Here is a 17,685-nt window from a genome sequence, read left to right on the forward strand (position 1 = left end):
CAGAACTGTTTGGGAAGGATTAGGAAGGTGTGGCCTTGTCTCTAGGGGTGGGCTTTGAGGTTCAAAAAGCCCTCGTCAGGCCCAGTCTTAGTGTCCTCCTCCACCCTCTCAGTCTTTCTCACTCTCTAAGTCTCTCTGGGCTTAGACTGGCGCCCTCATGGCTTCGGCAGTATTATCTCCTGCATCCCGTGACTTGTTCAGGTCAACCCACATGGGACCGCCAACAGCACAGAGAAGGTGGTCACTCCCTACCTTGACCAATGTGAGTGAGGTAGACAGGGGCACCCTCTGCCTTTGCAGAGTGAACTGCGGTCCTCCCCATCACTGTTCTCCCACTTTGGATAATCCCAGATTAAAGGGAGTATCAGAATATGAACTACCCTCTGGGCTGCTCTATCACCTAGACTCCTCACATAACTGTTGTCTCAGGAGAGTATCAGGATCGCTGCCTTCTTGAAGCCACAGGGAAACTGAGGCTTGGTGACACAAGGGGTTAATGTGGACTTCAAGCATGTCTTACTGTCCTTTTTGTATCCCTACAGCTACGCTGGGGTTAGGGATGAGAGCAGTGCAAAGACAGTGAAGATGAAAGGCTCACAGCCCATACTGCCCTGTGGTACCCTGGGAAGGACATTTTGGGACATGCTACATGGTAGCCTTAAAGTACTGCTCAGAAGGCCCTGATCAGTGTGTTCCAGACATGAGATCCCAGTATCAAGCTTTTCAGCACACGGTCAGGTCAAAGGGCAGGGCAACGTAAGAGGCTACAAATACTGGCCAGGGCGCACCGGCAAGCCTCCAAGCCACTCCCATCAGGAGTGACTCAGAGCCATACGGTCTTATCCAGGAAGGCTTCAAATTAAACGTTAATCTCCTTCTGGTCATAAGGGCAGCAGGTGCTTAGGAGAGATTTGCCATTTCTACCAGAATGAGACCCTGTTTGTAAAAGGAAGAAAACATCCATTTACGTACCTACCATTTAAGTACCTACCTATGATGGAATCCCTTCGGAAAACATCTCTATCAAAAATGTAAAAGGACAGGTGACGAAAACTCCGAGGGATTTCACAGTAAAAGTCCTCTCCATAAAAGGGGCTAGACAAACAAACAAAATGCACAGGGTTAGAATCTATGTGGCTGAGTCCTCTCAAAGGCTGACGCGCCCAGGGAATGGACCCGATCAGAGAGCTCAATGGGGGTGGGGAGGGTCTGCTGGTCATTAACAATCTCCAGCGCATGTATCCACATGTAACGCCAACCCCAAGACCAGTACTGTGACTGTAGCTGAGAGGAGGGTGGCAGCATTCACTGATCCTCAGGAAAACACACACTCACTGAAGTTTCAGACATGCCCCTTTCCCACAGAGACCTGTCTGCCCTTGTTCTCGCACGGAGGGGACCCAGCCCCATGGCTGACTCCCACTGCTCTCATGGCTCATCAGCCCCCTCATGAGTCACCCCAGAGCTGCAGCTGCTCTACAAATGGAAACTTAAAATAAACCGAAGTTCTAATTAAAGGGGCAGAAAGCCAGAGGGCTTTGTCACTAAACAAACTTCCTATTGTTCTGGGCTAGGAAAAACTGGCTCATGACACTGGGAGGATGACACCAGACCTGGGGGACTGTTTAGGAAACCCGGCGATGACTTCAGCCCAGACATGAGGGCATGGCTTGAAATGAGATGTGATTCCAAATCCATGCGTGGTTGTGGCTGAGGTCCAAAACAGGAAGGGAGCCAAAGCAGTGCGCCACAGGCAGAGACGGCGGAGGGAGCCCACAAGGCCAGGGCCACTGGCATGCATGCGGCACTTGCTCACCACCGCATACAAAATGAACGCCAAACAGATCACACACCAAACCTAACGGCGAAAACTACCAACTTCTCAGAAGTTCATGGGAACAAAGCTGCAACCCAGAGTTAGGTGAAGATTTCCTAGATATGATATAAGCAAGACTGCTAAAAAAAACAAAATCGGTTAAGTTAGGCCATTAACATGTAAGATATTAATTTAAGAGGTCTAGGCCTGGGGACTGGACCGATGGCTCGGTGTTAAAAGCGCTGGCCGTTCTTCCAGAGGAGCTGAGCTCAGCTCTCAAGAGCCACACCAGGCAGCTCACAGCTCCCTAGAACTACAACGCCAGAGTAGCCAACACCCTTTTCTGGTCTCTCCAGTTACTTGCACACCCGTGTCAGATACACGTACACATGAAAATAAAAATAAGTCTTTGAAAACTTTGTACTTTAAAATACATAAGTAAGAGAGTAGAAATGAGAACCTTTGGAAGAAGATATCTCCAACTCAGTTACCGGAAAATGGGCTTGTGTCCACAGTAGGTACAATTGTATCACTCTTAAGCCAAATGACCAAAAAGCATAAAAAAAAAAAAGCCAGACATCATTAGCTGTTGTGATTTGTGATGTCTCCCTACAGGCTCATATGTTTGGACACTTAATTCCCAACTGGCAGTACTAACTACTTTGGGACAGTGTGGAACCTTTGGGACTATTGCTTAACTAGCAAAAGTGGGTTCCTGAAGGCAGGCCTTGACGTGACACCGCTGCTTCTTCATCTGCCAGAAGGTGAGAAATGGCAGCTGCTTCTATCAGGTATTTGGTCATGGCATCGAAAAAAGTAACTACACATTGGCCATGGGGAGTGTAAATGAAACCAGGAGAGGCAGGTGAGCCTTCCATCCTGGCCTCTGGGTAGGGCCACGCCACTTAGTGCCCGCCCTGGGCTCAGAGAGGGAGCTCGGCCTTCTCAGGCCAGGGCTGTGGACACGCAACTCCATTCAAATGTAGGATCATTTGTATGCAGTATAATTTGCCAGAAATGGGGTGAAGTTCGCATAAGAAACTGCCTCTTTGCAATGAAAACAAAATCCTCAAAGGGAAAGCCAAGAGCTGAAGTTGTTTAGCGCACCTTGGGTTCGGAGAAGTATTAACTAAAGACGACAGGAAATATTTCACCTTTCACAGACAAGCCCACAGGAAGCCCAAGGACTTCCATCCAGAGTTTCTTGGGTTAACAACGCTTTCTAAGGAAACTGCACTTAGCCGCTGTATCCACGTGAGCCTTTGATTCTCCTGTTTGTGAGTCAGACACAGATCCGACCGGAGAGCAAGGCCCCGGGGAAAGCTCCAGTCCTCAGCCTCCTTGCGCTGGGCACTGGGCTCTCAGGTCTATGATTCTCTCTGTAACCGAGAACCTTAAACATAGTGTGAAGATCAACGGCACATATGAGACTCTCCAAAACATGGGAGTTAGAACCTCCAGGTCAGGAGTCCAAGTGTGTATATGGGTGCTAAGTGCCGGTAATCCTGTGTGAGTGTCTCTGGGTGTGGCATGTACGCACAGGCCTGTGGGTGCACCCGTGGGTGTGTCCGGTACGCCAGTGGACACGTGTGCTTGTGGACACAGATGCGTGCAGATGAGCACCTGTGAACACATATGCACATGTGCCTTCAGGCGTGTGTCTGTGTACTCTGGGTGCAGCTGTGTGTGCACTTTCCTGCATGCCTGCATGAGCCTGTAAAGCGCACGCACGGCCCACAGACCCACGCGTGTCTGTCTCCCCACAAGGCACTGCCTTAGCAGTGTGGTGGCGTGAAACCTGTCCAACCCCACACGGGGTTTTGAAAACAAGACCGACCCCTCCTTATTCCCAGACCCCTCCTTATTCCCATCTGTGAAGGTTCCAAGAGGATGTGTCACTGTGGACACAGCCCATGCTCCACAGGCTTTGGTCGGATAACAGAAGAAACTGTCATCAGTCCCGAAACTCACAGAAGGGGGCACAGAGTAAGAATAAGCCCAGACAAGCACTTTATCATCCACCACAAATCCTCAACAGCCGCAAGAGCTACTAAATAGCTCCACTCAATAGTCAATCATAAAATGTTCAGGTTTTTTGTTTTGTCTTGTTATTTTTGAGTTTTTAAGCATGAAACAGCTCCTCTGCGCATACTTGTGTCAACACTCAGGGATGGATGCCAAAATGACTCTTTGGGTTAAGATACTTGAATATTCAACCTCAAAACCATCAGGCATGTCTGCCCCTTCTGGGAAGCCTGTGGGGAGGACGTCTGAGGAAGAGGCTCCCGGGACTGACTGCCAGCATCTAGGGTCCCCGCTATTACCACCCACTGAGAGGCTTTGCATTGTAAATGTCCGAGACTTGCAAAGGGAAAGGGATTGTTTTGGCTGAGTCTTTTTTTACATTCCAGTCCGTGACTGTTTGGCCTGTTGTCCTAGGGCATGTGAGACAGACACATCATGGCCCAGGCATGTGATGCCCCTAACGTTAACTTCGTGTGAGAGAAGCAAAAGGGGAAAAGAGCAAAGGGCTGGGACCTCACTGTCCACACCAGGGCTGTCCCAGTGGCCTGAGGATGTCCAGGAGGTCCGATACAGCAGGCAAGTGAGCTTTTTTTTTTTTTCCTAGTAACTTCAATCACCTTAAATGTTTTTCTTCATTTCTTGTAAATTTTTGTTTTTGGTTGGGTGGGGTTTTGTTTGTATGGAACTGGGTCTCACCATACAGCCCAGGTTGGCCTGGAGCTCACTATGTAGCCAGGCCAGCCTTGAATTCACAGTGTTCCCCCTGCCTTAGTTGGCTGAGTGTTAGGATTCTAGGTGTGTGCTACCATGCTTGGCGTTCTCCTATTCCATATAGCTTTTTTATTTGCGTTTTGCTGGTTATCTTTACTTCCTGCGAGTCACCTCAGAACTTTGGGGATTAAGGAGGGACAGCGGCAGGTGAGGCGCTGTCGTGCTTGGTTTAAATTCTCTTTCAGCTGGTAAACAGAAAGAGTGCAAGCAACAGGGCAAACGTTAAGTCCAGATCTGAGGAGCATGGTGCCCACACAGAAGGAAGATGTATCACTCTGCTGAGCCTGGGGGAGGGGCTCTTTGCCAAGCAACAAACCAACCGACCCATGGTGCTTTGAAGTTTGAGCGCGGCTGAAGAGAAGAGGCCAAAGGAGGCTGGCCTGGCAGAGCTGGTGTTTGTTTTCTTGGGAGGCGAGTGTTTTAGAGAGAGACAGAGCCCACGTCCTGAAAACAATTCACTCAGCTCTCCTTTCTTTAAGACAGTTTTGGGTGGTTTTTTTTCTTTAACATTTAGTATGTGTGTACATGTGCCATGGTGGGCATGTGCCGGTCAGTGGGCAACTTGGGGTCAGTCTTCTCCTCCCACCATGTGGATTTCAGACTTAGATCATCAGGCTTGGCCGTCAGCCCTTGCACCCCCTCCCCAAGAAGGAAACCAAAACCCGTGACCTCCCCACCCCCAGTCACCCTACCCTGGTGGGCATCTGTGGTCTCGGCCCAATGAGAACCCAGCAGGGCTAGTTTACCCGAGCATGGAGACCCGCAGGGCACTTCGGACCCTGATCTGTAGCCAGCACAAGCTAATGCCAAAGACACATGAGTTTCCCCAGTCCAAGTGACGGCAGGCCGTGGGTCAGCTGGGCAAGCTGCAGTGGGCTACCTGCCTTAGAGCAGAAGTCAGAGCTCACAGAATCTGCCCTCGTGCACGGTCACCCGGACGGGGCGACTCGGAAGATGAGACTCCAGGCCAGGTGGGTCAGCTCTCAGAAGCAAAGTGCCCAGTCTTATCTAGCCACAGAGCTGCTGGGAGCATTCCTGAGAGGACCCGGGCTCCGAGCCACTTCTGATCACTGGCACTGTTACAGGCCGGTGCTGCTCTCCACGTGCCTGACGGGAAATGCAAGTGAGCGTGTGCAGCCAACTGCCCACCTCACCTGCACCCCAGCCTGGCAGTCTAGGCACAGACTGGCCTCCCAGCCACGCTCTTGTGCAACAATCAACTTGAGATTTCCCAAACATCTGGACAGAGCGTTTCGGGAACTCCAAGTACTGGAGACTCATTCTTACTAAGAGGGTGGGAATGAAATCTAACTGTGGGGTTTAGAAGTGCGGCCTTTTGGGTAAAGAGAGCTGGGTATAGTGGCTTTTGCCTGTAATCCCTGCTACTTGGGAGGCTGAAGGATTATCAGTGCCAGGCTAGCCTGGGCTACACAGCAAGACACTGTCCACAGGCTGGCAGGCAGGGAGGAAGGGACATAGATTAGGCTATGACTGATTAGAGGGACAGACCACACACAAGAATTCATACACATGCACCCTGTCCGTCCCACCATGACGGTTCTGCTGCCTGGGGGCACTATCAGCAAGTCAGCTGCTGCTCAGATGTCAGCGACAAGACTACCCTTGTCTCTTCACACACCACCCTCAGGTGTTGTCTGTAAAAACAACTAACGTAAGTCTAAAGCTGTTTCAGTTAATACATTTAGGATTCAGTTCCCGGTTGCCCAATAGCCACATGTGACCGGTGGCCGCCACACTCAACAGAGCATGTAGAGGCAACGGATGCACACAGGAGCCCACTGCTTTGTGCCTTCAGGCCAGCACCTGAGGAAATCTCAGGCTGATGTGTGGAGCAGGACATAGCGGCTCACTTGGGCTACCAGTCGGATGCTCTTTCCTCTAGACACGGTGCCACACCGCCGCCCTGTCTCTGCTCCAGAAGCTAAGATGGCAGAACTGTGGATACCAACTTCTCAGCTGTAAATCCTCCAGTGAGTCTCTTGTCATAGAGAGTGGCCCAAGTCTCTGGTCTTTGATGAAGTGGGTGTGAGAATGGCACCAGCATTCTCCTTAGCCAGTGTGAGATGTCACAGAGAAAAAAGCCTCTGCCTGAGCACTCCACAGTCATCAGGCTCAGGCAAGATGACCCAGCCATACCCAGTCTGGCTGAGAGGCAGGTCACAAGGTATGTGTGTGCGTGCGTGTGCATGTGCATGTGTGTGTGTTGGGGGATGAGGGCATCAGGGACTCCAAGCTGAACCTAACTGAAGCAAGACTAGGCCAGACACTGCTCACACCTCACACACAGGTCAGCAAACCTCTCTTCAAAGTCAGCTCTTATCCAGGAAGGCGTTAGGGTTTTTTGTTTTGTTTTGTGACAAACTGATTCACAAACATGATTGATGTAAAAATTTGTAGAATTTCCCATGTTTTACTTGTTTATACTGTGAATTTGTGGGGCTTTTGAAAATAGGAAACATTAGCAGTTGTGGTATACGCCTTTAATCATGGGAAGCAGAGGCAGGTGGATCTCTAGGAGTTCAAGGCCAGCGTGGTCTACAGAGTGACCAAAACTACACCGAGAAACTATGTCTCAAAAACCCCCAAAAGAAAGAGAGAGAGAGAGAGAAAGAGAGAGAGAGAGAGAGAGAGAGAAAGAAAGAAAGAAAGAAAGAAAGAAAGAAAGAAAGAAAGAAAGAAAGAAAGAAAAGGGAAAAAAGAAAGAAAAAGAAAATAGGAGGCATTTGTGGAAATGAATATTTCCTTACATTTTAACTAACATTAAAAAAATATTCTTTTTAGGGGATGAAAAAGGGGGCTAAAACTGGGATACAAAGTGAATCAATTGTAATAATAAATTTTTTTTAAATCCTTTTTTAAAAAATGAGAAATATTAAAGATAAAATTTAAAAAGAATGAAAATCTATTGAAGCTTTATTACTAATAAATACTTATTTTTAAGGCCTGTTCTATCACGATAGTGCACACCTTTAATTCTAGCACTACGGGAGGCAGAGACAGGGGAATCTCTGTGAATTTGAGGCCAGCCTGGTCTATATAGAGAGTTCTAGGTCAGCCAGGACAACATAGTGAGACCCTGTCTCACAAAACAAACAAACAAGTGAACAGAAACAGCGAACTAAGATGGCTGTGACCAAAAACCTCACCTTCAGAGGGTCCCTGGGAGCTGAAATGCTAGCACCAGCTCTGTGGAGATGCCCGTGTACATGGCGTTAGGAAAAGATATGGAAGCCCTCGCTGTCTCCCACAGCCCCACCCCTGGGAATATACATGAGAGAAACAAACTCTCAGCAAACTAGAACTTACACACAAATGTTCACAACACATCAGCAAAAAAGGGGAAAACAGATAAGGGGGAGCACACCTTTAATGGTGGTGCGCACCTTTGATCCCAGAACTTGGCAGTCAGAGGCCAGCAATCTCTGAGTCTGAGGCCAGCCTGGTCTACATAGCGAGTTCCAGGACAGCCAGGGCTACATGAAGAGACCCTGTCTCAAAAGAACAACAACAGAGAAGAAACAACTCCAGCAGCAGATGGTGTAGAATTCAGCCATCTCGAGAAGCTCAGCTCCGTGTGTGTGCCGGGGCAGATGAGCCTTGAGGAGAACCCTGATGAAGATCCCCACACAGAAGCCCACTGTGCCTCCCACTCCGCAGCTATCAGATGCCTGGGATTCCAGACAGTGTGAGGGCTGTGGTGAAGCTACAGGACCCATCACACTTCTTTCAGAAAAGTGTAAGGTTCTAAAAGTGACTGTGGTGACGGTCGAACAAGCCTCTAAGGCATACCAGGAGCCACGGAGTTGTGATTTTAAATGGCTAAATTATATGAACTGTAAATTATATCTCAATAAAACTATTTCTAAAACAAAAATACAGCCAGATGTCAGAAAGCTGGAAACTGGAATTAACATTCTGAGGTAAGCCCTCCTAGAACATTTTGCCTTAAATTTATACAGATAAAAAGTGGAAAGAGTGATAGATGGGTTTTAAGGAAACGTGGGATTGCCATGCATGTTCTGACAGCCACATCTTCCTCAGCACCAGGTCTACAGCTGCTTTCAGGATGAGCAAACAGAACACCAGGGTAGTGTCCCCACGGCCCCCAACACGACTGTCGGATTTCCTCGCCATTGGCTTTTCCCAAGCTTCACAACTAGAATGTCAAGGCGAACACTCAGAGCATTGGTCTCCATGGTGCCTGCCCATTCCCACAGAACCATTCCGAGGCGGGAGTGTTGGCGTGGAACGCTCTCCAGCTCTGAAGGCATCAAGCCACAGTGAGAATGAACTGGCTCATGCCTTGCCGCGCCAGCTCACATCAATACAGATAAGAGTGCCTTACAGGAATGAGCCCCTGACCTTGGGTGTGTTCATCTCCAAGTACCAAAAATAAATCTGGCTTAGTTGATAGCAAAAATTAAAAAAAAGAAAAGAATGAAGAAATTATTTTATTTAAAATGTTTAAATCATAGGTAAGTTTGAGATGCTTACATCTATTTATGAGCTTTTAAATTTTCACTTCTCTTAATGACTTTGACCTGTTTTCCATTAGTATCTTTTTATATATTTTTATTTTATGTCGATTGGTGTTTTGTCTGCATGTTTATCTGTGGGTGTCAGATCTTTGAGTTACAGACAATTGTGAGCTGCCATGTGGGAGCTGGGAATTGAAGTCAGGTCCTCTGGAAGAGCAGTCAGTGCTCTTAACTGATGAGCCATCTCTCATTAGTATCTTTTCTCTCTCAGGATATTACACCACTAGGAACTCTTGAATCTGTGTTCTAATAATTCACAGTGCATGAGGAACCCCTTTAAAGGAAGCACACCCATATCTGTGAACAACTTTCTTAATACTGACTGAGACACTCCACCCTCAACTCTGAACAGCAGGACTCGGGCCTGTAAGCTATGGAAGGTTGGCTGCCCCCACCTTCCATAGCTTCTATTCACACAGGCACACAGACCCGTGGGGAGTGCTCGAAGCAAGGACCTCCAGGTGCAGAGGCACCCAGGCGGTGCTGAGCTGCATGCCAGCTTTCCTCCTGAGTCAGACGACGAGGACCCGACTAGCAGCAGAAAGAGCCAAGCACTCAGCCCCAGTACCTCAACACCCTGTGCTCTGGGTTCTCTCATCAATGGGAGTCTGCTTGGGTCTCTTCCTGGGCATCAGAGTTTAAAACATATTTCAAAAGAAAAAGGAAACAGGATGAACACGAGGGAGGACATTCTTCACCACCCCCTCCCAGTGCTTCCCTGTGGACAAAGCCTCCTTTCTGTGGCCCTCAAAGGGGCACACAGTGAGGGCGCTTCCCTTCCCAGGCACTGCTTAGCCACAGTTGTGTCCACACAGGCTGCCTTTGTCCAGCCAGTGGAAGGAAAGACATGGACTCCTAGCCAGGAAGCCCCCATCTCAGCCCAAGGCTCCAGAAACCTCCTACCCAATAAAGAAAAGACCCTTAGGGAAGGGCTGGGCTCTTCTCTCTTCATTGCTCCTTGACAAGAGGAAATTAATCTAGCCAGCAGCTTCTGCCTTGAGGCCACCAGAATGATAGACACGCTGTCTTTTACCTCATCAAAAGGGAAGACAAGAGAGGCTCAAAGGAGTTTCACAGAATCAAGGAACTTTCATCAAGAAAAGGAAAGCTGACAACGGGCCCATTATCTCCAAGTGGGGAGGAGATGATGGCAGAAACCCTCTGAGTACCCCTCCTCACCCCTATTTTTCCTTTCCCGCTTTCTCCCTCCCCTCCTCCCCAAGTCCTCTGAATCCCTTCTCTCATAGTCCTCCGGCTTCCCCTCCTCCACCACTGCCCATAGGACTGGGCACAGGCCTCACACAGCCTCACTGGGGACCTGCAGAGAAACCACCAAACCTTCCTTGAGTCATTTCCCGACATCTACTGCTGCTCCACCCCATCCCAGCTGCCTGCTGCTTGTTGCGAGCACCTCGTGACAAGTGACACTGGTCATGAGAAAACTGTCAAGCCGGGTCCCCCGGGTCCCGTCTAGAGCAAGTTCCAAGGCCTCTTTCCCAACACCAGGACCGGGATGGGGACCTGAGGGGAGTGGCAGGGCTCTGTGGAAAATATAATCGAATTGGGGCGGGTCTCTGTGGGCCTGGTCTTTGTGCCCCAGTGTCTGAGGAGACACAGACAAGGCCAGTCTCCAGGAGGGCCTAGGGCAGAAGCCATATGACTGTTAGTCTCTAAGATAGCTGGAAGCTCCATGGGCTGAAAACAGCTCTCTATGAAGACTCTCCAGCCTGTTGCTCAATGACTGAACATTCAGCTATAACATGGGCACTGGGTTAATCACTAATTAAAAGCTAGATTAAACTTTCATTAAAGCCAACACTATATCAAATGCCCCCAGGAGACAGGCTGGGTAGAGTAAAGCTCCAGGGCATGGAAGGTTCTGTGGGGGCAGCAGTCAGTTCCAGAAGGCCCTTAGGTAGCAGAGGGACTCAGGCCTGAGAGAAGCCTCACTGTTTTCACCACACCTGCTTTTTAAGTCCTCTGATTTGGGATTTTCCTGGAAGCTTGCACCGCAGATGGCCAGGGAGACAGAGCAGTCCAGATTTAACCACTGATGCTCAGCCTGATGCCCTGGGAAACAGCCACCAGAACAGTCCACAGGGAATCCACACAACAGGGAGGCTCTAGGGAGAGAAGACTACGGTATCATCCAGTAAAAAATGGAAAAACTCCACTGGGGGCTCTCAGTCCATTTACACAGAGACAGGGAAAGGGGGATTCCCGAAGTCAGGTCACGGTGCTTCTCTACCAGGCTAGCTTCCTGCCTGATGCCCTGTGTGTCACAGCCTAACGCCCCGGGGTTTCGGCAGGAAGCCTTTGGAGCGCTGGCTGCAGGGTACCTAAGTGCAGTTCAGAAACAGGGTGGGATTGTTTATCTTGAAACTCTGGCACACAGATCAGCAAATTTTCAAACTAAACACAGACCTGGAGAGAAGAACTGGCTCACGACGCATGGTGTGAGGCTGGAGGATGAGAAATGTGGCCTGGGCTCCTGCCTCAACTGGTCTTCTAGGACAGGAAGCACCTGTCGCCTGTGTCACTGGCCCTGGAGCCTTGGGCATCAGGCAGGTATTGGGATAAACCAAGCCTCTTGTTCTTAGACTTCCCTTGCACCAGGACAGGACACAGGTCCATAGGAGTGCTTTGATACGATCAAGAAAAGATTCCTAGGAAAACCCACAAAGTCTGACACCAGGCCAATTGTAGGACTGGAAGGTTCTAAAACCATGTCATAGGGAGCAGACAGGGCACAGGAGGGAACTGCAGTCCTTGGAGAGGTACTTCACAGTTCTCAAAAAGAACAGAGGCACCCAGGACAGAGGAAGAGGGTCAGTGTTGGGCCTAGCTCCCTGCACCTCATAGGAAAGGGACCCAGAGTCCCTCCCTGGAGAGGTTCCCATGAGTGACATAGGCTGAGAAGCCCCAGCTTGGCCTGGATGACTAGAAAGAAGAATGTAGTTAACTGCTTAGAGAGCTTGGGACATAGAAACCAACTGATGGCCCAGCCGGCTGCTGTTCATGGGTAGAAGGAAGCCCTCATTCGGACACAGGTGTGCTGCCAGCTGGAGAAGAGCATCTAGAGGGGTTTTGTCTTTTTGTTTGTTTTGTTTTGTTTTGTTTTTTGGACAAATTAGCTGAGGGTATTGTAGCTGAATGAGGGCTAAAACAAGGTATAGGAGTAGGGGACCTAGTGGCTTTCTGAGCTGCTGAGGGCCCAACCTGGAGTGGAATCACTATAAACCCAGGGAATTCTTAGGCTCTGTCCAAAAGATCCAGGAACCTCCAAGTTAACCAGACCCTTGGAGAGACGGCACAGCCAAATGGTAAAACTGTGGAATGGCACCAGCACCTTCATGACTCCCACAGTAACTGGACTTTAATGAGAGTAAGTCCCTTCAGGATACCATAGACCCAAACCATTCCCAGATAAAGAAAATAGACACTTCCTTAAGACAGGGTCATCTCAGATGTCTTCATGTCCACAACCCTTCTCCAGAGCCCAAAATCAAAGACAAGGAAGGGAGAAGACATGGCTACAGGCCTTTCTCCGTTAGGTACACCCCTGGCTCTCACTCTCTTGTTGCAACAGCCTCTTGCACTAGAACCATCGACTGACAGAGTCGCCATGAGCATTTGCCATCATCGCTGCCAAGGCTCATGGAGTCTGCTACAGATTCCTGCTAGTCAGTAGCCTTTCCTAACGGCCTAGAATCCTACCCTGGACGCCTCACCACCACTGGCCAGAGCCATCAACACTGTAACTGCCCTGAAGGAACACCTACTCCCAGCCAGTGCTTCTGGCTGTAGACTAACACCAGGAACTGAAGGTAGCACAGCTGATGGAATCTCTTGCAGCTATGAGGGTGGTGACCCTTTTGAAATGGTCATTTTGTATCAGAGCAACACACCCTGTTACTGGTCAGACAGTAACTCCCTATGCATAGACTCCCTTCTTTCTAATTGTTTCTTTCTGCTATAGAGGGTCCTGGGGATTTTGACAGTGGCAGCCCTGAGTTGCTTTCTCAGCCATCCAGAGTAGGGTCCTAGAGCACTTAAGTGAATGAGAACGTGAGTAGTGGGCTACTCTCACAGAAAAGATAAAAGCTACAGCTCTATGAGGTTGAGGAAGCAAAGGGTTGTGTGGTGGTCTGAATAAGAATGGTTCCCACAGGCTCAAATCAAATATTTTGGTGCTTAGTTACCAGGGAAGTGGGACTATTTGAGAAGGATTAGGGGGTGTGGCCTCATTAGAGGTGGTGTGTCACTGGGCTTTGGAGGTTTCAAAAGCCCACAGCAGGCCCAGTGTCTGTCCGTCTTTCTCTCTGTCTCCTTTCTCTCTCTCTCCCTCTCCTCTTCCTCTCTCTGCCTACTTCCTGTGGACCAGGATGTAAAGTTCTCAGGTAATTCTCCAGCCATGCCCATCTGCTTCTCACCATGATGATAATGATGAACCCTCTGAAACTGTAACCAAGTCCCCAATTAAATGTTTTCTTTTATAAGAGTTGCCTTGGTCATGGTGTCTCTTAAGAGAAATAAAACTATACCTAAGTTTGTTTTCAGCATCAGGAGTATCTCTTCCTGGAGGGGACATAACCTTCAACAATATCACCTTCACTGGGAAGGGCTGGGGCCTGCTGGGCTTGCTCTCCTCAGTGTCTCTCCAAGAGTTGAGAGTAGAGAAAAGGGGTGGACAGGAGTGCACTCTCTCAGAGACGCAGCAGTGTGAGCATGAACACTGAGGCCCCGCCAGGTACTATCCACGCATGGGAGAGACACACAGCGTGAACCCCGAGAAAGTGTCCATATGAGTGAAAAGGGGGCAATGGAAACTCAGCTCTGTTCACCCTTCCCACATTCTCTGTGTGGCTCTGCACTGAGTCCAGGCACACAGCAGGACTCAAGGTGAGTGTATTTTGTGAGCACCTCTCCCAGGGGAACACACCCAGCTCCTGCTGCTCTCACAGCTCTGCCAGGCCGTGTATACACAGCCAGAGAACGCCCTTCCTACTTTCCAGCTCAGACTTGTAGTTACGTGAGTCTTCAGCTGCAGCAGCAAATGCTGCTAAATCAGTATCTAATCTAAAGGGTGGTGCTGGAGGGCACTGGGGAGCCGTGCAGGCTGTTTCTGAAGGCTGAGAGCAGGAATCTGTTCGACGGGCATAGCTGCCCTCTGTGGAGCGGCATACTAGGAGAATGGTGGTATCTAGCTGCAGGCTGGCACAGACCGGCGGACCCCACTTGCTCTGTCCCACTATTCATCACTACCACAGTCACCAATGGGTCTGCCCTCCCACCTCTCATCTCAACAGCTGCTGCTGGGTCCTGCCCTCTCCTCCAAGACCAAACCACAGCCTGAGTGGGACCTGGGCCTTTCAGGTCTGGCTACTTTGTGCCCTGGTAAGCTGTGCCATTGTCACCACACTGTCCTCCACTTCTCTAAACTTTTTGTACCTCCCATTTTGTTCTATTTCAAACTTGCCTCAGTTTCCTGCTCAGCTACGCCTATGGGCAAATGTAATTCGTTCACCAAATTTTCCACGTATGTTGCTGTGCTGTTCATTCCTGCATAATGCTACTTTTAAAAGCAATGCTCTTTGTAGCCTTCTGTCCTACTGCTGTGTGACGCCAGCTGTTGCCCCAATAGCGCATCACTCCTTCATTCATACACATACAAACATGCTTTCTTCGTACACACACCCCTCTCAGTTCACATTCTTTGGAACTTTATATGGGAAAATTCGTTGAGACTTGGACTGAAAGAGAAGACTGGATTTGCTTTGATGGGCACATGATTGCCTGAGTGGATGCTGACCCAAGACTGACCTAGAACACATGGACTGAGGCTTTCAGAGCACAGCTGTGGACTTAGCATCAGGCTGAATGGCATTTACCATAGCTCACTTCTTCCACAAGGCACTGGCACACACAGCCCAGTGCGGGGATTAGGGTGCCAGTCTGGAGGCCTAGTAATGTAAAGAAGGCTTCCCGGCTACACACGAAGTGGCCACACAGACCCACACTTGAAGCTCTTGCTGTAGTTTCACCTGTGGTCACTTCTGTGCTTATCAGTATGAACTGAAGAGACGGTGCCCACGCCTCAGCTGGCACGTTCCGAGAGCAGCCTGTGGCAGGATGGGAAGATGAGGACACAGGAAGGGGAAAAGAGTCCTTCGCCCCAGAGACTGGCTGAAGTCTCTCACTACATGAGAATCAAAAGTTCCAGGATAATGAAAACTTCTGTGAGGGCTGCAAACAGAGGGACAATATTTCTTTTATGGAGAGATATTTCAAACAAGAATATTTAAAAAGCAACAAACCCTGAGCAGAAAGGGCGACACCCTATAAGTTTATCAGTGAACTGGGCACTTCAGGGGCACACAGGCATGCTAAAAATGTCACATTGGGAAAACAGAATGCAAGAACTTCCTGAGTAAATCAGACCGCGGTAGCACATAACCCCCTCCCTTGCACCGCATCTGACATCACAGATGGAGACACAGAATTCCTAACCTGCCCAGGAACTTTGTCTTGGCTTAATTTGCCACACTGTTGACTGAGAACTGCTGTCTGTCTGTCCCTGCTCACCTGTCTGGACTGGCACAGGTCCATCCATCCACCCACATGCTCATGCATCTAGATGAGGTCACTTGACTTCACCTCACTCCTGCAGCTCAATTCTGATCGTGCAGCCGACTGCAATCGCCCCCGAGCTTCCCCTTGGCTTCCTACTGCACCAATAGACTTATTTGCACTTTTATCAGTTACCCTGTTCTCAAGACTTCTGAAACCCCACGAACTCTGCTGCAGCATAGATACATACATGCATGCATACACATAAAACATATGTCCTTATATATGCTGTGTGATATGTAGTGAATGATTTGAAAGTTAATATTAGTAATTAAGATTAGAATGAAAGAATCTGTCGTTCACTAAATGGGCTAAATGGGAATATTTAGTAAATTGTTGTCATCAAAACCTCTGTCTGAATTTATTATTATTTGTAGAAATGTATTCTGACATTGTAGAAAGACACAGATGCATTTGCCTACGTTCCTGACATGCCGTGCTCAGGACACAACCCTTTGAGATGCAACCGTGGCAGCATCAAGAGCACACACTGTAAAGACACTTCAGCAAGACTAGCTTGAGAAGCCTGCGCACATGCAGGGGCACGCTCTCCTTCCCCTAGGCACCTCTCATTTACGTCCGTGCTGATCCCGGTGGTAAGAGCTCTGTCTTTCTAATCAGTTCAAACCCTGCTTCATACTGATTCACCCGATGATTCTGGCTTCACCTGAGTAAAAGCCCCTGAAACGGTCTCCTTAGGCAGCTACAGGGGGTAGTGTGGTGTGGTTTCCAGCCCCTTCCCCATTGCTGCTGACATCTGGGGTAGGGAATAAACTAATAAAGCAGAAGCCAGGACCTGAAATACAAGTACAAGTTCTTTCCACAAGCCTCAGGACCTGCATAGTGGAAGAACAGAACCATCATCCCAGAATTTGTCCTCTGACCTCCATTCCTATTCTATGACAAGCATACCCCTTCCACCAGGATGCACGTGTAATTTTTGTTTACAGCCCAGAAGTCAGCTTACTAAGGTTACCTGGGAGGAGAGAGCACCTGCCAGGGATCATCAGTGTGCCTCAGAAGGCTTCTCATGCCAGCAGTTCAGGGGTGCAGCAGATCTGGGGCTCACTGTAGATGGCTGTCTAACCTCCTGAGGGCTCGTGTTACCACCCACTGCCTTTGTTTGGCTGTTATCCCTGCTTCTGGCATCTGAAAAACCACATCTAAGCCCCAAATTAGAAAACCATGACTCCTATTTCTAAACCTGCCAGTGTCTGGCAAGCGCCGATTTCCTGCCCAGCAGAGGGGTCCCAGACGCACATCCTTCCTGCTTGCTCGCAGCACTGCCATGGTGCCAGGCCTCCTGTCCATGGGCCTCTACCCGCACACTGCCCAGATAAGACAGGAATGTGCTCGGGAGTCCACAGCCGGCGGGAGGGCAACACACATCACTTTTCTAAAGTCACCCCACAGCTTTTTCTTCGCCAATTCTGTAAAACATTCTTCAGCACAGACTTGACTCCTGACGGCATTTTTCAGTCTTCAGTTTTGCTTTGTGTTTTAAATCTAAGCGTGCGCAGACAACACAAACAGCTATGACCGTTGGGGCCTCAGCGGGGTGGCTTCAAGGCAGACAGAATCGAGTACACCCTCCACCTCCCTCAGGGGCGGGCAGCAGGAGTGGTTTTCCAAAAATTAGACTCATTAAGTCATCAGGACACGCTGTTTGCTACCGCTTGAAGTGGCAATAGGCAAGGATATAATTCAGCTGCTAAAAATGCCCTCAGAATCAGAATAGCGTTTTGAAACCATACAGCCCATAATTCTAAACCCAAAAGGTGGAGTCCCTGGCTCAGGGCTGCCTCCTTTGATCTAGAAGAACCGCAAGGGAGGCTGCTACGCCTGCCTGGGTGATCGTCTTGGCTCCGTTACTAGCTCCAATGG

General features: G+C 49.3%; 1 protein-coding gene and 1 long non-coding RNA gene across 4 annotated transcripts in view; one reads left to right on the forward strand and one right to left on the reverse strand.

Annotated features, from left to right (window-relative positions):
• The window catches only part of Rasa3 (RAS p21 protein activator 3), a 101,339-nt gene that overhangs the window by 41,746 nt on the left and 41,908 nt on the right, over nucleotides 1–17,685 (reverse strand). For all 3 annotated transcript variants that reach the window (XM_021658631.2, XM_021658633.2, XM_021658632.2), the window contains exon 3: nucleotides 992–1,095. In XM_021658631.2, coding sequence (XP_021514306.1) covers nucleotides 992–1,095 — 104 coding nt within the window. The remainder of the gene's footprint in view (nucleotides 1–991; nucleotides 1,096–17,685) is intronic.
• On the forward strand, nucleotides 5,343–10,999 carry LOC132653585 (uncharacterized). The gene is made up of 2 exons (XR_009591302.1): nucleotides 5,343–6,603; nucleotides 8,675–10,999. It is a non-coding gene; the product is annotated as an uncharacterized LOC132653585 (long non-coding RNA).

This window comes from Meriones unguiculatus, chromosome 4, assembly GCF_030254825.1.
Source record: "Meriones unguiculatus strain TT.TT164.6M chromosome 4, Bangor_MerUng_6.1, whole genome shotgun sequence".
Taxonomy (NCBI): domain Eukaryota; kingdom Metazoa; phylum Chordata; class Mammalia; order Rodentia; family Muridae; genus Meriones; species Meriones unguiculatus.